Source organism: Ochlerotatus camptorhynchus, unplaced genomic scaffold (genome assembly GCF_037179485.1).
Source record: "Ochlerotatus camptorhynchus isolate MF236.1 unplaced genomic scaffold, CSIRO-AGI_Acam_v1.1 ptg000216l, whole genome shotgun sequence".
Taxonomy (NCBI): Eukaryota; Metazoa; Arthropoda; class Insecta; order Diptera; family Culicidae; genus Ochlerotatus; species Ochlerotatus camptorhynchus.
The window spans coordinates 1,185,756-1,207,930 of record NW_027040706.1 but is presented as its reverse complement, the minus strand read 5'-3'; the positions used below and the strand labels follow the sequence as shown (position 1 = coordinate 1,207,930).

General features: G+C 38.2%; 2 protein-coding genes across 3 annotated transcripts; both read left to right on the top strand.

Moving 5' to 3' along the window:
* Nucleotides 1–2,899: 2,899 nt before the first annotated feature.
* LOC135703560 (putative inositol monophosphatase 3) lies at nt 2,900–10,840 on the top strand. The gene is made up of 4 exons (XM_065224805.1): nt 2,900–3,535; nt 9,903–10,051; nt 10,153–10,270; nt 10,356–10,840. The coding sequence occupies exons 1-4, from the start codon at nt 3,025–3,027 to the stop codon at nt 10,610–10,612; spliced, it is 1,035 nt and encodes a 344-aa protein (XP_065080877.1). The 5' UTR covers nt 2,900–3,024; the 3' UTR covers nt 10,613–10,840.
* A 1,235-nt stretch (nt 10,841–12,075) lies between these two features.
* On the top strand, nt 12,076–21,816 carry LOC135703558 (uncharacterized). 2 transcript variants are annotated; one of them, XM_065224804.1, is made up of 6 exons: nt 12,076–12,459; nt 19,217–19,294; nt 20,690–20,766; nt 20,894–21,301; nt 21,368–21,504; nt 21,782–21,816. In XM_065224804.1, exons 1-5 carry the CDS (start codon nt 12,127–12,129, stop codon nt 21,471–21,473), a joined length of 1,002 nt encoding a protein of 333 aa, XP_065080876.1. In that variant the 5' UTR covers nt 12,076–12,126; the 3' UTR covers nt 21,474–21,504; nt 21,782–21,816. The 2 variants fall into 2 exon arrangements, with proteins under 2 accessions (XP_065080876.1, XP_065080875.1); XM_065224803.1 differs by lacking the exon at nt 21,782–21,816 and having other exon boundaries at nt 21,368–21,725.
* The last annotated feature ends 359 nt before the right edge of the window (nt 21,817–22,175 follow it).

The window sequence follows — 22,175 nt, the reverse complement described above, 5'->3', positions numbered from 1 at the left end:
TGGATGCGACTGCCGTCACGGGTGTAACGATTTTGAGAATCTATGGCGAGACTTGGTGGAGGTTCACGGTTGTTTTGAAAATAATTTGATTATATTGTGGCAACATCAATAACAAATTTTGACACATGCACACTGCGTAAGCGCATAAAAAGTTCAGTGTTGCTAGTAACTTTAAAGATCATAAAAATTGTAACCACGGGTGTAAAACAGCGTCAATGACAACGCCCGGGTGTGCCCAAGTTTGATTTTGGCACACTGTGTAGAGTGACCAACCCCTTGGGTCTCCTACGAGTTGGAGGTCGTGTGGCGAATTCAATATTGTAATTTGACAATAAGCACCAGCTAGTTCTGCTCAGCCATAATCAAGTTGTGGAAAGCTTGATTCGATTCATCCATCAAGAGAATTTCCATGCCGGTCCTCTGGGAGTTCTAGCATCACTTCGTAGAAACTTCTGGATCACCAATGCCCGTTCTTCAGTTCGTAAGATAATTCGTGCCTGCGTGTAATGTTTCCGGATGAAGCCAGTTACTCTTGAGCAGTTTATGGGTGATCTCCCGGCTAGTCGGTGTGACAGATCACTTGCGTTCCAGAAGGTGGTATCGATTTCGCCGGTCCTATAATGATAAAGCAAAGTGGAAGCACGTTGGTACCAGCCAAAGGTTACATTTGTGTGTTTGCATGGTTACCATGGGTATCCAATTTCTAAGCTGTGGAAAACCTTTCCTCGGAACCGTTTATTGCTACCCTCCAACGATTCGTATCACGCCGTGGAGTTCCTTTTCTCCGATAACGGTACAAATTTTGTAGGAGCTAAGAAAGAGTTGAATGGACATTTTATGATCGATCGCCCACTGACAGCAATCCCCGAGCCAACATTCGGAATGAATTTTGAAAACGCTGGTCCGGAGAGTACTTGATGGAGCTACAAACAAGAAGCAAATGGAGAACGAAGAAACAGAACGTTAGACCGGGAATGGTGGTGCTTATAAAGGAGGACAACTTACCTCCGCTATGCTGGAAACTTGGAATGATCGAAACTAATTTCCCAGGTAAGGACCATATAGTGCGAGTGGTGGAGCTGCGCACGGCGAAGGGTATCTTGATGCGCCCAATCAGCAAGTTAGCTCACTACCTATTCTGGAAAATCTATTGTTTTCCCCGGGGGGAGGATGTTCGAGCTACAATGTGACAGCTCGAATGTTTTATGGCAATGAAAGCGACCGAGCCCCAGACCACTACGATTCGTTTCCATACGCAATAACAGCGGCGCTACCAACCTTTGCGTACCAATCGACGTGTGGAGAGTGCAGCCAGCCGGCAATCGATCGTTCACCATTGAAGTTTGGAATAACGACGCGAACGAAGTTATTTTACTTAAATTAATTTAGGGAAAATAGAAATAGGGGAAATGACGGCTTCGGCATGACAGACTATTTTCGGCAACCCAAATTGAAACACTACTTTCACTGGATTTTCTTACGAAAACAATTCGCTGAATGCATGCAAACGATTCTTTATGCTTTCAGCTTCAATTTGACTATATTTTTACCACTGAGAAAAAGCAATCTAGCAGGGTTTTCTTGAAATTAAACACACGCACTTCAAATTGTAGCTGATTTCGAGCTGCCGATAATAGAACAGCAGATTTACATGCAGTTCAAATGGAACGGTTGCCGAAGAAAAACTGGTTGCCGACAATACTCGCTCTCACTAGAGAAGATTGGAGCTTTGTAAAAGCGTTTCAAAACAGGTTTTGACAATTCTTTCGACTGAAATTGTTAGAGCAGCTGGCAGCAAAAGATTGTAAACAAACCAATACTGCATATGTGTGCGTTCCTTAGAGAAAAAGGCTATAGAAAGAAGGTCGCTGCTTAGGTTGCCGAGAATACGTAAATTCCCCTAGTAAAGAGAAACTCTTGAAGTTTGGTATCTGATTCTAAAAATTACGTTGGTTAAGTGTTCAACTGGTCAAGACATCCAAAGCTTAAATCCGCTCCATGAACGTTTGGTAACGAGGTGTTACAGTCCACTGATCCAACAACTAGTAAATAATTTTTTTCCCAGCGTTTGTCTAACATGTCTGTCTTGAAAACTACACCGAAAAAATCTGTTTTTGCCATATAAATTTATATAACAACAAGCTTTAGCCACTTTCTGTAGCACAAGAAGCATGTGACAAAGACTAATCTCGGAATGTTAAAAAAAAATGCTTTGAATGTAGATTTCTCCATCATATTTAGATTTTATTTAATAGGATATTTTAATTTTAATTTTAATTTAATTTTTTTAATTTAATTGGCATAATTGGAGGTAACAATTTTTTATATGATATTTTCATCTTGGTCCCCCCTTTTCATAATTCGAGGTGACAATTTTTCATATGATATGTTCACCTTGGTCCCCCCTTTGCATAATTGGAGGTGAAAATTTTTCATATGATATTACATTACATTTCATAATTGGAGGGGACAATGTTTCATTTTTTTTCCAGATTCAAGATCATTCAGATTATCATTTCATGTGATTTAGCTCTGTGATTATAGGATCAGTAATAGACCGGATGCTCTAAAAGGGATGCAAAAGTTTTGCATCGTCATTAGAGCTTTTGGATCCTTTTTCTTACAAATGATGTAGCTTATCGATTATCGAATGCAACATCTTCAAAGGTCTTCCATTTGTTGCAACTACTACTTGGCTAGCATAGCTATGCTACAACAATGTGAGGTAGGGTAGGGTTCGAGTACGATGTATGCTTGAATGTATGTATGTTATGTAGAACAGTTCATCCTGGTGCTAGTCTTACCTCTATCAGTCTGTAAGCGTATACACTATTGGATTTGTTTCTTTTGTTATGCGCAAACGTCAGCCATAAGGGAAAGGTGATAAAAACAAACCTTGTGAAAATGTCTACGTTGAAGTAGTTCAATTTTACTGAAAACATTGCATAGAATTAGAATAAACACATCCCGTTTTCACTGAAATGATTTATTGTTAAACCTTTGGGATATAAAAAGTGAACCAAAATGAACTTGGGTGGCTCAATTCGTATCAATAAATTTGGTGTACTAATCATCACAGCACTTTTGCTCGTTTTCGTGTATTATGTATCAACCGGAAAATCACGCAGCTCAAACTACGCATTGAATAAAAATCCCAATGAAGTAAACCTGCGGAAGTTGCTTATTGGGTCGATCCAAGCAGCCCAGCGTGGAGGCCTCGAGGTGGTGGAGGTATCCAAGAGTGCGGATTTCAAGGTGCAAAGCAAAGGCAAAACAAAAGAGGGTGCCAATGATCCGGTGACAGATGCTGACTTCCGTTCGCACTGCGTTATGGCCAGTGGATTGCATAGAATTTTCCCCAAGCTGAAAATAATATCAGAAGAGGACGAAGGAAAGCAGAGTTGTCCTGATGCAAAATTGTTTGATCTTGATCCGACCGTGATACACGAAAACTCCAATGTCCCGGATGAAATAGTTGGGATCGAAGATGTTATGGTATGGATCGATCCACTTGATGCCACGCAGGAATATACAGGTTGGTTATTTTTCACTACTAGTTATACATTTCGGAGAAGAACAAAACAACGAAAGCACGAAAAGGAAGCTTTTCGCAGAATGAGATTAAAAATCTAAATAAGATTTATGTTAAAATAAATATGTTTTTTTAAACATTTTTTCTATATCATAATAAAAAGTTGGTCAAAAACCAAAATCGAAAGGTCGATTTTTGGGCCTAACTTTTTATCATGATGATATAGAAACAAAAAATGCAGTCGAGACCCCTGACCGACATACATTTTCCAATCAGTTTCTATGTTTAACGTCACATTTATGAAGAGCAAAACTTTTGTAGCAAGCCATGACATTTTTCGACTTTTTTTTAACGAGTTTGATTTTGCGCATTTTGCACCATGGTTTTTGCTCAGGCGAGTTAGATACAAAATTTGACTTTTCAATGTAATATAGCGCTACATTTTACAATAGAATTGAAAATTAACATTTTTTACGCATTTTGAATTCAGTTATATTTCTACTGATTGCCCCTCGTCTGAGAAATTATTTTCAGCGCAGGAGTCTACTTTGGTGGAAAATACCCAATATTAATAGCTAAACTTTGCAATTGAACGGTGCTTATTTAGAATTTGTTTAACTGGTATCCCTACACAGGTGCGTAATTTAATTGACCACTTGTGTAGGGGTACGAGTTAAACACATTCTTAATGAGCGCTGAGTAATTGCAAATTTAGCTATTCAGCTACTAGTGCCAGTTAACGGAGAAAAAATAACATTTCATTTGACAACCGCAGCATGCTTTTAAAGCTGCTGTTGTCAAATTATCTGATACAAGATGCAAATTTTTCGCTGGATTGGCTATATTGCAAAAATCTGAATAAAATTCACTGTGAACCTCTATTATTATTACTTTCGCAAATATGTCGAATTCATTGAAAGTAATTGTAAAAGGTTTCAAATAAATTAAATACTTGGGAAATGTACAATACACCAGAAAACCTAAAATTCCCCATCTTTCTGTTGAATTAGATCGATTGCACGTCTATTTTTTGATATCCATTATTTGATTATTGAATGCAATGATGTACCTAAAAAATTATAAATTCTGAAAATTAAAAAAGTTGCCATGACAAGATAGCATGCGAACCCGAGCTTATTGTCAGAGCGAATCACAACCCGAGCCTGGATACACACACAAACGTTCACACTGACGTTTAACAGACAACAAGCAGACCCAATCTTGATACCCGATCCAGGTTGGACCTGAATCAAAAACAAACTCTATATTATCGCTATTACTGCACCGAATCTCGCCAAAGCAATAGTCGAGATGGACACCGTCGATTGTGTTTTGTTTCTGACATGGACTTAAACCCATAACGCGACATCTCAAATCACATGAGAACTCAAAACCAAGCTCAATGTTAGGGCCTGTTCATAAACTACGTAGACAGTTTTTTGGGATTCTTGACCCCCCCCTCCCCCTGCGTAGACAATTGTCCATACAAAAAATTTAAAATTTGTATGGGCCGTGGATAATTGTCAAACCCCCCCCCCCCCTAAACTGTCTACGTAGTTTATGGACAGCCCCTTAGTCATATCGAGTACCAAGGTTCACATTGGCCACACCAGGACATGTTTCTGGTACCCCCGAAGAAGTGATCAGTTTCTGTTATGGACCAAAACTCATTATGCGGCACCTTAAATCACATGCGAAATAAAAAAAAAACATGTTCAAAGGTAGTTATTTCGAGTGCTCAGGACAACATTGATCATATCCGGACATGCTTCGGATGCCCCGGAGAAGTGACCAGTTTCTGACGTGGACCAAAACCCATCATGCGACATCTCAAAGCAAATAAAAAAAATACAATAAACACGTACAATGGTAGTTATATCGAATGCCCAGGACAACATTGTTACCATCCGGACATGTTCGGGGGAAGTGGTCAGTTTCTGACATGGACTAAAGACCATCATGTGACACCTCAAATCACATGAAAAATCAAAACCAAGTTCGAGTACCAAGGACCACATTAATCGCATCCGGACACGTTTCGTTAGCCCCGAGGAAGTGGCCAGTCTCTGTTCTGGACCTAATCTCGTCATGCGACATCTCAAATCACATGAGAACTCAAAACCAAGTTCAATGGTAGTCATAACGAATGGGGCCCTAACCATTGGCCAACACAAAATACCTAAATCACATGAGTACTAAATAATTGGCAACTATTAACTATAAAAGATGGTTTCAAAATTTTGCAATCTTAAAATGCATTTATTTAGCGAACAAATTATTTCAATAAAATCTGGTTAATGATACGTTAGTAGAAAACTTGAGGGCTACTCAATAAATGTTGGTTGGTTTCTTTTCCCATTTTTAGTTGCATACATAGGTTTCAGCTTTTCTATCACCAGATTAACCAGATTAAGAGAAATGCTCCATTTACAAAATAAAAACATTTTAAGATTGCACTCGTATACCTCCCCGTGGACAATTTTGAAATCATGAGCACTTTCATAGTATTTCTATTATCCACGGGAACCAACTTTGAGTTGCCAATAAGATCATTAGCGATCATAACGAGATCCCAGGCCCAAAACTTTTCAAACGATACGTCAAATTGAATCTCTTCCCAGAATGCGAACTTGAACAATTTTGTAAGAATTTAAATAAAGGACTGTTCATAAACCACATAGACACTTTAGATTGGGTGGTTCGGCGTGAAAAAAAAGTATATGGACGAGTGTCTACGCAGGGGGAAGGGGAGTGTAAAACCACTCAAATACTGTCTACGTAGTTTATGAATGGCCCCTAAATTGGTAAGATATAACCACAGGTGGATAAATTCAGGTTTTATTCTGTATTAGCCTTTATATTATTTGGTTGGGCCACTACAATTGTCTAGCGGGGTACTGCGGACTCACTCAGTGTGCTTGTCACTTGGGATCCAGTGTGAACTGTCAAACGGGAGCCAAACATTCAGAAGCAAAGAATGCGGTTATTGTTCTTATGGATCGTCAAGCATTGTAATCTCATAATTTTTTTATACTATTTATTTGTTCCAAATGTGACTACTACTAGTTTTCAAAAAGGAAGCTCTAGGCTTATGTGGAAATATTTTAAGTTGAGTTTTGGAAGCATTGGGAGAAATCTTCGATTTTTATAAATAAGAAGAGCAAATATCCAAACTTTTCTGCAGTCTGCTGCAAATAACACGAAGACTTCTTGCTTGTGTCATCAGCGAACAATGATTTATGGCAACCCTGAGGCAAATCAGGGAGGTCCGAAGTGAAAATGTTATACAATATAGGCCCAATAATGCTCACCCTGAGGAACTCCTGCTCTAACAGGTAGTCGTTCATTCTTGGAATTTTGATAATTTACCTCCAGAGTTCTGCCAGTTAAATAATTTTGTAGTAATTTCATAATATAGAGTGGAAAATTAAACTTTTTCAATTTAGCAATCAAACCTTCATGCCAAACACTGTCGAGTGCTTTTTCCATGTCTAGAAGAGAAACTCAAGTTGAGCAGCCTTCAGATTTGTTTGAACGAATTAAATGGGTAAATTGACGAGTAGTTGAATGCCCATGGCGAAATCCAAACTGCTCATCTGCAAAAATCGAGTTCATATTGCATCATTCTATTCAAAATTATCGTTTCAAAAAGTTTACTTATTGAAGAAAGCAAACTTATTGGACGGTAGCTAGAAGTTTCACTGGATTTTTATGCGGCTTCAAAATTGGAACAACTTTTGCATTTTTCCATTTATCAGGAAAGTATGCCAAATGGAAACATCTGTTAAATAATTTGACCAAGAAATACAAGGTACGCTCTGGGAGTTTTTTTGATGAGGATATATAAAATTCCATCATCACCTGGAGCTTTCATATTACGAAACTTTTTAGTTATAGATCTTACTTCGTCCAAATCCGTCCCCCAGGATTCATCAAAAATATTTTCCCGTGAGAAAATATTCAGATAATCCCGAGCAACCTGATTCTCAATGGGACTAGTAAGACCCAAACTGAAATTATCGGAACTCTCGAATTGCTTAGTAAGTTTCTGAGCTTTTTCCGTATTTGTGATCAAAATTTTACCACCTTCTTTATGCGCTGGAATAGGCTTTTGAGGTTTTTTCAAAATTTTTTGTGAGTTTCCAAAAGGGTTTGGAACTTGGGTCTAATTTAGAAACATTATTTTCAAAAGTTTTGTTCCTCAGGGCAGAGAATCACAATTTGTTTTTGCAAATCCCGCCAGATAACTTTTATGGCAGAATCGCGTGTTCTTTGATATTGTCTTCTACGGACATTTTTAAGACGGATCAAGAGCTGAAGATCGTAGTCTATTATAAGTGAATCGAATTTAACCTCGCATTTTGGTACTGAGGCAGCTCTTGCTTCAACTATAGAAGTAGTCAGAGATTCAAGAGCATGATTAAAATTGTCTTTGGTTTGCAAAGGTATGTTTGGATCAAAGCTATATTCCATAAATGATCGATATTACTCCCAATCAGCTCTATGGTAATTGAAAGTAGAGCTGTTGGGATTAGAAATTATTTCTTGGGATATTTCAAAAGTTACTGGAAGGTGATCAGAACCGAAATCAGCATGGGTAACCAATTGGCTACAACGTTGACATGAATCATTTAATACCAAATCAATAGTTGAGGGATTTCATGCTGAAGAAAAGCATGTTGGGCTGTTTGAATATGAGCAGTTTTTTGCATTAAAATCACCAAGAATGAAGATTTCTGGATCAACAATAGAAAAGGGACCATCACCATTTGTAAACAAACCGTTTCAAAGACTATTCCACACAAATCGAAGGCCGCCCACACAAACCAACACCATCTTCGTGTAGGTAGAAGTTTCCCCTATCCAATGATGGTGTTGGTTTGCGTGGATAGCCTTAGCTTTGTGAGTAAAAGGCTTTGGAACGGTTTGTTTACAAATGCTGATGGGCCCTTTTCTATTGTTGATCCAGAATTTAGACCTATGACCAGGCATGGAAAATCATTTGCATTCATTTCGTGCATTCATCTACATTCATTTACCCCTAACTTTTTTCATCAACAGAATTCCACAAAATGATGTATAGAGCTTTAGTAGGTTTTGTTATTAGCTACAACTTTTGCCTGTAACTCAAATCAGAATCCACTACTGTTTTTCACTACTGTTTTTCAGTGAATGTATTTTACATTCACTGAAAAACAGTAACGAGTTCTGCCCGCTATAATTCGTGATGCATAAGAGATACAGATTTGAGTTACATACAAAAGTTGCAGCTTATAACAAAACCTACTAAAGCTCTAGACATCATTTTGTGAAATGCTGTTGATGAAAAAAGTTAGAGGCAAATGAATGTAAATGAATGCATGAAATGAATGTAAATGATTGTCCATGCCTGCCTATGACGGGTAAATTTTTGAAGATCAACCTTAAGAAAATTCTTTTGCTGGCCTACGCATTGGAATGGCAAATAGGCAGCTATAAACGTAAGTTGTCCAAATTTTGTTGCAACAGAAACTCCCAAAGTTTCAAAAACTTTGGTTTCAAATGAAGAAAAAATTCAGTGCCAACATTTCAAAGGGGCGTAATTGCATTTGTAAACAATGGCTTTAGCCGTCGATTTCTCGCGAATCTTGATTAGTTAGATTTTTGAAACACTGAATTCAGATCATCAAAGTCGGTAAAATTTTACAGGGTTTTTGAACAGCAGAAAAATTCAATTCTTTAAATTTGTCGAACCTTTTAACGGAATCCCTTTATGAAGAGCTTTGAGTGGGTTGGTTTATTTCTTTTAAATTCCGATTTTAAATATCGATTGATTTAAAATTTACTGACTTCTTTCTGAAGCGCTTTGAGTGAGTTGGTTTATTTCCTTTAAATTCCGTTATAATTGCTTATCTTTTGACAGATACGCGTATTTCGTCTACTACTTGCAGACTTCATCAGTGCCAAGTACTCAACAACACTCAACACAACAGTGGTGTTGAGTACTTGGCACTGATGAAGTCTGCAAGTAGTAGACGAAATACGCGTATCTGTCAAAAGATAAGCAATTATAACGGAATTTAAAGGAAATAAACCAACTCACTCAAAGCGCTTCAGAAAGAAGTCAGTAAATTTATGGTTCAATCGATAAAATCGGCAAATTTTATTATATTTCTATCATTAATTGGAGTTAACTTGACAAAGTTTGAACAAGTCGGAATACATTGTCTAGTTTTTGATTTTCAACTTTTAACTTTTACCGAACACTTCCGTAGTTTAAAAAAAAACCGAACAGCGAAGGCCTACATTGGTGTGCGTAGTAGTAGCCGTTGTTGTGTTCTAAAGAGTCCACCAGAAAATTAATTCAAATTCTGCTACCTTTGACTTGCAGAGAACCTGTTCCAGTACGTCACAACAATGGTGTGCGTGGCGATAAAAGGCGTTCCAACGATCGGCGTAATTCACAACCCCTTCACGAAGAAAACTGTTTGGGCCTGGACCAATAAGGCCGTATCCGAACCACTGACCTTTATTAAGAGGGTAGGTATGCGAGGATGATTAGGGCTGTAAGCTAAATATTTAGAAAACGGGCGCTTTTGAAATTGCTTTTCTTATCCATGCATTCTTCTTCTATATCGTAGGACGAGGATGTTAAGCATCCTGTTGTTATTATTTCCCGATCTCATAGTGGCGAAGTGAAGAGCATAGCCAAGGAGGTTTTTGGTGAAAATTTACATATTATCCCGGCAGGAGGAGCAGGTTAGTTGATTGGTTTGTTCCGAGCGGTAACGGATCGTTGTTTCACTTCTTTTCATCTTTAATTTTCATGTTCTTTAATCCGTAGGCTACAAGGTCTTGCAGGTACTGCATAACAATGCAACTGCGTACCTCCACTCTACGGCAATAAAAAAATGGGACATATGTGCAGGAAATGCTATCCTTGCTGCCATAGGAGGTAAAATGACGAACCTGAAGAATCAGGATATCGCATACAGCGACAAGGATTCGTTTCTGAATGAAAATGGACTGCTGGCAACGGCAGTCGAGAGCATACACGAGATGTATATTAAAAAAATAATCGATCAAAAATTGCAGCACTAAAATAAGTCACGCTTCAAATACATCACACATAAGAGTACGTTCGGGGTGAAATGATTTCGTAAAAGACTCATACACATAGCTTACCAACTTTTTTTGGTTAATTTGTGATCACGCATTTGAGTTCCTCGGGTTTAACTTTTGTTTAGGAAATAGTTTAATCATGTAAGTCTATGTAAGATTGTGATTGACATTCGCTCTGAAATCGAATAAATTTCCTCAATATAGAATAGTTTTTACTTCACATAATTAACTTTCAAACTAAAACATCAAACGAAACATCCTGCCTGCATGGATCTATTTTTCACCGATTAATGTAGTTTTTTGACTGATTCTTTACCCATTAAATCTAAAACTAAACATATCGCTGTTCTTTGGCCACGTTCACAGATTTTCATCATGCAATAGGACGGAACTGCTTTGGCAAACAATAACCTATAAGCTCATATACTCAAACTAACAACATTGCCTGGTAGGGAACCTCTACTGGTTGGTATAAATTGTTTGCTAGAGTGAACATTTATTTACGATACTTTGGCGGTTGAAGTCATTATTTACAAAAGTAGAGTCAGCCTGTTGAAATGTTCACAAACTCTTTCCCGCCCAGGGCGTTTTGGTAAAATATTTAAGCTTTGAAAACAAATGTCTCTTAAGTGTCTTAAGATATTCACTTGTTTTTTTTTTTTTTTAGTAGGCAATAGTTTCACAAAAATCGGTTGAACTTTCATAGAGCCATTGCATAAAATGTTAAAAAGGCGTGGTGCATCAGAGTAACCATGAGCGGGAAAGAGTTAATTAAGAGCTTTCTATGGCAAACCACACAAGTAGATACTTCATACTTTCAACCAAAGCCCAGTGTTTTTCTGTTTATCATTATTCAATCGGGTCTGCACGAGTAATTCTGTAATTTGGAAGGAATATTGGATTGTTTCAAAATGCTAAACTTACAACTAGAAATGTTTTATGCAAAGCTACCCCCACCCAAGTTAAAATAATACTACCCACAATAATTATTAAGATTCATCAAGTTAAGTTAAGTTTTCTTTATTAGGAAGGCTTTCAGCCTGAGGCTGGTTCGCCTCCGAAGATTCATCGACACATTTGTTATCAGGTAATAATATAAGGGAGCATGCATTAAGTACGTCACACTAAATTTGATGAAAATCGACACCCTCCACCCCTTTGGTCACGTATTTCCTATACCTAATACATTGCTTGTCACATATTTGTAAACCCCCCGTTCCTTCCTAGAGCGTGACGTACTTAATGGATGGTTCCGAGCGAAAAAAAAAACAGAATTTTCTGCATGAGTTTACTTTTTTTGCTATAGAAGATGGACTACAGGTACAACGGACATTAAAAGCAAAACAGAATAATAAACAACAATAGAAAGATCGGTTTTCGCTTTCACTTTGAGTGGAATGTATCCATACATGATCAGTTACGATCGATGCATCGGTAAGATAACAGCTGTTTGGAAGTGGTCCACTCAAGGACAATAACTGAAAATAATCATAATGAGTGAAACACGAGAAACAGTAGTTTCGAAAAGAAGGATTGTGAACAACGCAAATACGGATCCTTTAAAAACATCTTTCGATGAGAGTATCGGTGGTGATTACGAACACGCTGTGTGTGATTGTTTTGGGCGCATAGATTTCCTATTGTCATTATACAGATTCATTTGTTTTGTCTTCTACAATCTCTTTTGGGGTGTATTATGGCAGTATCATAAGACTTTTGAAAAAATGAGACGGTTTCGATCGTGTCACCAGATGCAAAGAAAATCTTCAATGGTAGCATATACTGATTCAAGAACACATTCGGAAGCAGCAGCTGAGGAAAATGAAGTAAGTATTCATTCGTGGCAAGGTAAAGGTGAAAAGTTTTGCAATTTGTTACACTTTGTTGATGGGAGAGGTTACACATCACAATGAAATTGAAAGAAACGTTGTAAGACATCCCAGAAGCAAAAATCTTGGAAACGTATAACTCGAAGTAAAACCCTAAAAATGCCGATCTGACCCTAGCGATTGATATAAAGGCATCGTATGTGAATTCAAAGAATCGTTACTTTCTGTATTAAACTTAGCACCAATATCGCGAACAGTTTTCCAATATTAGTTGCAGATCGTTAAATGCAGGGGGTACGACAAATCTAAATCTCAATCCTAGATGCTCGAAATATTTCAGGCTAGCAAATCAATCTACGAAAAATCTACTTTCATTTTTTACATCTACTTCCATCACGTTTCATCTTTTTGCAGAAAATTGGTAAAATTTTCTTTAATCTTCTACTCAGCGTAAACGCAGCTTAGCACCGTAAAACGAAATCATTTCTGCATCGAAGATAGAGTCACATCCCTCTGTTATACGTACGGATCTTGACTGCTGATCGCAATTTCGTATACGTTGAAGAAGGTATCACGTCTAAATCTCAAACAGAAGATTCATGAATAGTGAATTAATCTTCTTTCATTTATCGCATCTAGATCCTAAACGTATCGTAGACCATCTTCTTGAGAAAAAAAATCTTCAAATAATTTATACGGATTTCTGAGGATAACTTCATAGAATTACTGCAGAGTATACCAAGGAAATTTAGAACAAAGTTTCTTGGAAATTCCAAGAAGAATTCCAAGTGAATTGAATTCTTAGAGTGACTCTGAATGAATTGAGAAGAGTTTAAAACACACTTTCATGTTCTATGAGAAGCAATTCTAGATATGATTTGAAGAGAATTCTCGAAAAAGTTTCAAGGCAATTCCGAGGAGAATTTCAAGGGGAATCAAATACATCTAAGGGCCTTTTCAGGAGAACAAAAATATAGCTGTGTGCTTTGCTTCTCAGTATCTTCAAATTTTACTAAACAAATATTAATTTGTCTAAAAGTCGTTTAACATTAGTACACAAATTAGCTCTGATCAAAATTCCATGGAATTTGAGTGTGATGTAAGAAATTTAAAGAGACTGGAAGCCTGAAAGAGTTTTGAAAAAAATACGATGATAATTCTTTTAAAATTGTTGAGAAATTTTCTACAAGCCAATTACCAAGGTAATTTAGACTTTGGGTATGTTTCCACTATAATAGGTAAAACAAATCCAAACTAAGGGATTTGATTTTTTTTCAAAAGGGCCCATGCATTAATTATGTCACGCTAAATCTAGGAGAAATTTACCCCCCCCTATCGTGACGTTTTTCTTATACCTAATGCATTGCTTGTCACAAAATCTCATATAATTTCTGCTTTGTTTATATTTACATTCAGCACCATTAACATAAAATCACTCACGCACTCTTGATTTCTGCTACGGAGCTGTCAGTTCCACTGAGAAACGTCTCTTGAATCACCTTATTATATCGGACCACCATTGGGATGATACGGCTCAGCTGCATTCACACAATAACCAACACACTATTCTCGACGGATCCGAGCATTCTGTAAATTCGACAACAATTGAAAATGACAGCTGTCGCCGCCAAAAGCTACTTTCTTCTCCGGTTAGGGAGAGTCTTTCGCTTACTACACACTTAGATTTTTTCGCCGAGATGGGCACCACCGAGCAGCTCGGCATTTTATTTTGCTGGATCTCAGTGAAAAACTTGCCGAGATTCAGCTAACAAACGGGAATTTTGCCGAGATCTCAGCTAACAAACATATTTTTTACTGAATTTCCAGTAAAATAAAATACCGAGCTGCTCGGTGGTGCCCATCTCGGCAAAAAAATCTAAGTGTGTAGGTCAGACACTGTTCCTCGATTCTAGGAGCTACTTTTTTCTCCGGTTAAGGAGAGAAGTTTTCACTTCCAAGCCAAGAGTTCTTCTAGGAGCTACTTTTTTCTCCGATTAAGGAGAGAAGTTTTCACTTCTAGGCCGAAAGTTCTTTCGGATTCAAAAAGAGAAGAATCTGGAGTAACCTACGAAACTTAATTTTATTCAACAAAATTGTACAAAGTGATCTTACGGCTACGTGTTGCATTAGCAACTTATAATTATGTAAAACTTTTACATGATTTGTCCAGGGTTTAACATATTCCTTTCAATACCGAACTTTAACCTAATTTGCCTATTCTAATTAGCTAGGATTCCGATCGCCCTTGAAAGGGTAAATTTGTGTTGTTTAGGCCTTATATACTATGCCCTCTCAGATCTGGGATTTCTCAGATTTCTTGTAAGTTTATTTATTTTCGTAACTCAGATCTAATATGGCTCTACAAATAAGAATGAGAAATTTGTAACGTTTAAACATTATAATTATATCCTTCGTTAAGGATAAACAGAGAGGGAAAGCTAAACGTAACCTAGATGCGCAAGCATGCCATGCGTGGGCGTGTTTATCCTACTTGAACGCAGAAACGTTCCTAAGTAAATACTGCAGTTAGATTATGTAAAACGAGCTCTCGCTCCTTTTGCCCTACTTTTCATTTCATATTCTTGGCCTTGGTATCAACGTCAGCTAGGGCTATGCATACGAGATGCAACTATGTAGGTATCTTATGGTTTTGGTTTTAAATTAATTCCCTCGCGGTAACAGACAGCTGTGCTCTATTTCAGGAACAAAAATCACATTTATGGGTTCATGAATCACGAAGTCATGATTTTATTTTGTGTTTTCTGTAGCGTTACGAAATCGTTAGTCGAGCAAAACAGGCGTGAACCAAGTTCATGGATTTGGGATTTATTTCATGAAAACGTGATTTGCTCGACACGTTACGTTTACGGGAACAAAGTCATGAATTCAAATGAACTAGCAGTTCAGGTTATCGTGATTTTTTGTTCACGAATACCGGAATTGAACACAGGCCCTTTGGACTGAGAGGCAGTCGGTGTGCTACAGCCTAAAGACGCTGTATTGCTTGCTTGTGCGCGTCTTAGCATATGAGGTGTAAGTTTAGGCCCCGTACCATGCAGTTCACATCAATTGGGACGAATGAATTCAAACGCATATGCGAAATATGAACCCTAAACTGGAGCGAACCTGCCTTCACATGGAAGCCGTTGTATGGAGCAGAAGCCGAATACGCTGGTTTGCACGAAGTTCGCTTTCTAGAATACATTGACAACCTGCAGAATAGATTTAAGGAAAATCCATCGTCTTTCTGGACATTTGTTAACTCTCGGAAAGTTTCAGCTCGTATTTCAGTGGACGTCACATATTATAGCCAAAGCTCCTCCGACGCTGCTATTTCTGCAAACCTCTTTGCTGCCTTCTTCCGAACCGTCTACGAAGTCGATCAGGCTCCACCACCGCAGCAATATAACTTACTCAGCTTTGATATTTGTCGTCGGCAGCAGCTCTATTTCTGTCATGACGCTATCCACAAAGCCCTCGTTCAATATACCATCAGGTGTTTCTCAACCTGCAACCTCTCATATTCGCTTTGTTCATAAATGACGTGTGCAACCACTTAAGGTTCTGTAAGCCATTATATGCAGATGATTTGAAACTTTGCCGTGTGATCAAGTCGATCGTTGATTGTTGCGCACTTCAAACCGATATCGAGCGATTGACATTGTGGAGTCAAACGAACGAAATGGTAGCCAACGCAGCCAAGTGCAAAATTATTACCTTCAGCCGTGGTCAATCACCGATAAGATTCGAGTACTCGATCAATCATAGAATAAGCATTATTATGGATCTTCGGCTTATCTTAGATGGTTCAACGAGGACATATTCATGAAAATTGCAAAGGCAAATTCTGTGCTTGGATTCCTGCGTCACAATACAGCACAATTCGCCGACGTGCACGCATGAAACAATTGTACTGTTCTCTGGTTTGTAGCGTGCTTCAATATGAAGTGAAAATTTGGGCTCCGTATCATACTGTACACACTTAATTCAGATCACCGAAGTCGGTAGGAATTTACCGGGTTTTTGAACAGCAGAACAAGTCGGTAAAATTTTCAAATGACCGTTACACGTGAGAAACCAAGAAAATTCATAAATTTTATTTTTCATCAATAAATGGGGTAAACTGAACAAATGCTGTACAAGATCGGGATAAATTTTCTCATATTTGGATTTTACACTGATTTTTTAACTTTTACCGAACAGTTCTGTAGTTCAAAATTTACCGAACGCCGGAGGCCTGGATTAGTGTGTACATGTATCACGCATCTAGAGAATACAAAAAAGTTTCGTTAAAGCTGAATTACGGCGGTTTCTGTGAACCAATCTGGAACATCTGCCTCCATACGAACATAGATGCGCACTGATTGTACTTGAATCTTTGTCGAGCCGGCTTAGTTTACCGCAGAGGATGTTCGTTTATGATGTGCTGAGTAATCATATTGATTGCAGTAGTATGCTTCAGATCGTCAACATCCACGCGTTTATCAGCAACATTTACTTTTTGTAGACTCCCCGGCACCACACTGCATATGGATATAACAATCCTCTGGATAGATGTTGTAGACTATTTAATGACATGTATGAGGTATATAATTTAAATATTAGACTAGCTTTTAAGAATATAAGTCAGAATTTTGAAACAGTGGTAACAACTTTTATGATTATAATCAGAGCTTCCGGCGTCTTTCAATAAGAGAAACAACGTTTAACACATTAAATTGGTCCACAATTTCCTGGCCTCTGCGGTATGCCAACCGTCGCCTGCAATTTTCTAGACCTCACTTGGCGGAACACTTGACTACGGTTTTCTCCACATGCGAGCGGAATAGGAGCTTTTCGTCAAACAACATACCGAGATAGGTTACTTCGGCGGACCACTCAACCCTTGCGCCATCCATGATTACATTACAAGAGGGAGCCGGTTTTAGTTTGGGTGATTGTCGATGAAGGAACATGATTGTTTGTGTTTTGGAAGCATTGATTTTAATTTTCCACGTGGTGGAATAATCAGCAAAGGCGTCAAGGCATCGTTGGAGCTTGTTTGTTATTTCGCGAGGCATTCTACCCTTGACGGATATTGCGGTATCAGGAAAAACGCGCAACCATCTCCGAGGGGAGGAATGTCAGAAGTGTAGATGCTATGAAGCAAAGGGCCCAACAGACTTCCATGCGGAACACCTGCTGGGATGGAGAACATGTTTGAAAGGCAGCCATTCAACGATAGAAGGCAGATGTTCGTCAATCAAGTTTTTCGTTATGTTCTAGATACACTTCCACAGTTATTAATAGAGAGCTTTCGATGTCTGTACCATTTTTGCTTTAGTATAATTGTGTGGCAAGTACAATCATACTTTATGCTCAGAGAAGTCGAGAAATTTTCCAACTCAAATCGAACTCAGCCACCTCCATCATAGTCTTGCTTTGTAGCTGCGCCTTTACCGACTGAGCCAAGGAATTCGCACCGGCGATACGAATTCATGGCAAGGCGACGGTGTTTTGACGGTTGAACTTTTCAGTTATTTATTACTGATCATTTTCTTTAGCTAGACAAAATGAATTTTAATGAGCAAAATGATAACAAATATTATGCAACGTAACACAGTATGTGGAACGAGTTTTTCTTCATCGTATGCTCGTCTTTGATGTCCTGACAGACGACAACGAATGTGCGAACATACTTGGAAAACTCCGCTTTAACACACTGTTTTGAGTGACGCGTCATCCTGAGTTCTTCCGCCGATCGAATCACCGCCCTGCCTATGGAATGAACAACCAACTTGTAGTAATTGAATGAAAATTTGATTAACCTTCATTTGGAGTGGCGAATCAAAGCAAATCCAAAACTGGTCATGCGACACCTAGTTTTAAGATCCGCAATTGCAAAAATGATAATCCGCAAAAAAAATGTCATTACCATTTTCGCCCACTTGCCATCTGTGAGTCAATCGCCACTTTGATTCTTCCATATGCGCTGAGGTCTGAGGTTGATTGAACTTGAGCTTCGGAAAGCTCCATATACACGAATATAATTCGTGTTATGAGAATCGATGTTCAGCTTCGAAACGAAGAGAGCATAAGATGCGAAGTGAGCGAAATTATACGAATAATTTGTATGAGGCTTTGGGTTGGAAGAGTGCGACATGAGGTGTGTACTGGTACATCGAGTTCGTTCAGGTTGACTCTTCATTCTGTAAACGATTTTCAAAGCGGATAGTTGCTGATTTTCAGCTCTGGATAATTCAGCATCGCCTTTGACGTGAATCATGGAAGAGGCTTGAAACCTCGACCAGTTCACGACACCACTGAATGTCTGCTGTAATCGTTTCTACGAGGTTTCTAATATGGACTACTGAAATGGCTTAGATCATACTTAACTTATCACCGCCAAATCATAATAAATTGTAATAGAAATCGAATCCAATTCAGGTGTCCACCAAGGCTCTCATTTGGGATCTCTTGTTTTTATTCTACGAGCGCCTACGGTATGTCTAAGATTGTACGGACGATTGTATGCGCGGGAGAACGGAGGTTCGTAAACGTCTCGGTATACGTAGTTTATGAACAGTCCTATGCGCAATTTTAGAAGGCATTGTTACATAGAGGGAGAGGGTGTCCAAAACCCGGATTTTCGTCGTTTTGTAAGTTGTGTACCGCTCCTAATACATGGCCCCTAACTGGTTTATTTCCCCTATTGCAAGAAATATTTTGGATTTTGACATTGAATTACATAATAAAATCAAAAATCTGTTTTCAGACCTCGGATGAATTATGCTACGACGATTCATGGATCATAGTCAATCAAGAAGAATATTGCAACGACTTAAGTGAAATGGTGAGTATAACATGAATTCATGCGTGTGTGTTTTTACCCTTCTTACAAAGATGGATATACATACCGCTTACATCATATACTAATCAACTCAGCTCAATAATATATTAATAATTTATTAATATTAGGACGTGTTTATTGGCAAAATATTTTTAAAATCTGTCAATTGGATCCTGAGATATGGACGGAACAAGATCCGGACAATAACCACCAAATGAAAGTCTCTTAGAACGCCCATATTTTTGAAATCGCGCATCTGGCTCCGGAGATATGGCCGGAGCATTTTCCGGTTTGACTAAATCCAACCTGAAACGAATAAAACTCATAATGTGACACATCAATTAACATGAGAATTCAAAAACCAGTTAAATGATAGTCATTTGAAGTGCCCAAGACCACACTGGCCACATACGGCCATATTCCGGGTCAGTTCTTAATACGTTCAAAATCTTCGCGCCGAGAATCTTCATCTCATCTCATCTCAATCTTTGCCCCAGCTAACCGCTGCTCTGATCCTCTCAACACCTTCACTGCTGCTCTGACAATATTTATTTGGCACCTCTCTACCCACTGGCTCAAATCTTAGGCAGTCAAAGACCACGTGCTCTGATGTGTAATCCACATTATTACACTCTGGGCAGAGGGAAAACCTTGCATCTCCAATACGCTGTATGTACTTTCTGAAGCGACCGTAACCAGATAGGAATTATGTCAAGTGAAAGTTTACCTCTTCATGCTTTCTGTTCACCCAGGTCTAGAGTTTCAGTATTAGCCTTAGGTCCATCTAGCATTCTTCACCATGTCCTAATTCTACTGCATCTGTTCATCGTCTCAGCTCTCTCTGTTTAACGCTCGATTTCACGTAGTTTTCTAGTGGTGTGAACATGGTGTGAATGGTGTGACATTCGAATTTTTGTAGTTGCGCTATCTTTAAGTGGGCTACGTTTTAGTGGGGCTCCCGATAGTTGCCCACCTAAACCGAAGTCAAACGTCATTTATGACAGTGCTGATTCCTTTTAAGGGGCTTATGAACGAATAATTTGCATAGTTGCTAAACGATTTTGATAATGATCTCAACCAGCTTTTACAGATCAGTCAAACTAACGAAAGCTTTGAATTAAGTGGGCTACCCTAATTAAAATAACCATAAGAAAGAGCTTAACGAAGTGTTCGGGGTATCATCCTAACCATTTGTGGGATGGTTCTACCATCCGGGTTACCATTCGTTTATGGTGTTTGTGTATTAGGGTAGGGTTAGGGTATATAAGTCGAAAGGGCTGATTTTCATGACAATAATCACCCCTTTGATTCATAATAAATTGATTGGTTTTTGTAAAACATGATTGTTGGCCAAATGTAACTTTGTAAAACATATTAAATGACTTTTGCTTGTTTCAGGAACCTTTCAAAATGATACATGAAAATTCGTGGATATTTATTGAAAAGCAAGTTGAGGGCAACAACATAGATTTAAAGTAAGTATTACTTCAAATACAAAAACAGTTTTTGAGATCATATTATGATAGCTTACATTCAATAGCCATTTCATCATTGAAATGAAAATAGTATACATTATTTTTAAACTAAATACATAATTTTCAGTTCTTCAGGTGATACGGTGGATGAAAATATACATTTCGTTACATATCTTGAAGATGAGGACGGTGATGGTTTCCAAGACGATGATTACAATGACATCTTGCGTCAATATAATGTAATGGACCCTTTGGACCGCCTTCTGGAACATTATGAAATTGATTGGGAAAGTTCAATGCGCAACCATCTGGATGACGAACAAGCTTCGGAGGCATCGCATTGCTCAGAACAAGGGATGTTTATAGAGGATGACTACGTGACATCTGCGGAAGCCGAATTTTTTAGTGATATTACTTTTTGGAATGAGGATGTGCTGCTCGACCGTTTGTGCCTTTCAAAGGAATGCCTTTCCGATAGAGACTTTTGGAATCCCCCATTGGAAGGTATTCTAGAAAACGAGGCTTATGTATTACCGTGAGTACAACCGTTAGCTGGAATTTTCAATTCAAAAGGTTAAGAAACGGAAATCTCTTATTGCAGGATTTATGACGAAGACGTTTTAGCGGCGATTACTGGCATACAACGGCTAAAACCAAATATGATTGAATTCGTAAGCAAAAGCCAACAGAGGCGAGCTGACCAGTGAATAGGTGAAATGGAGTTAGCATCAATAAGTTGTAAGCGCTTATCATAGAAAACAATAATGCTTACCCATTAAGCAAATTTAACGTCAGGCCTAACCCTTCTAAGGTGATATTAGATTTTAAACGATAATGATATTGATAGCGACTAATATGCAATATATGTAAAGAATTATGCTAATTGAAAATCGGAATAAAAATTGTATTGAGCTCAGTATTTTGAGGTTATCATACACCAGGAACTAATAAAGATTTATAAACGGAATTATTCTCAGACTTATCATTAATTTTGATTTATTCTTTCTCCTTTCAGATATATAGTAACGCAGCATATAGCAAATAGAATCCGGATTTAATACGTTGTTGTAAGGACAACTGAATCTTCTGTCTAACAGCTAGTTTTTCCTCAAATCTGATATTTATGACATTAGTTACTGTTGTAAGTAATTAAAGTATCCTGGGAATCTTCTGTGGAGCAGAGGACAAACGTAGAAAGCTCCTGTTATGAGCGCTTGATTGGCATTGCGTTCCTGGGCAAAGGTCAAATTCGTGTCAACTGTCTTGGTTCACAGTAAAACAATACTTTGATATCACATCAAAGTGGATGCACTTCAATCGTGTCAAAAATATGGTTTGATATTATTTGCCAAAAAGGACAAAACTATCATTAATACAGTGCATGAACTGATATTACGCTGCTTTTACTG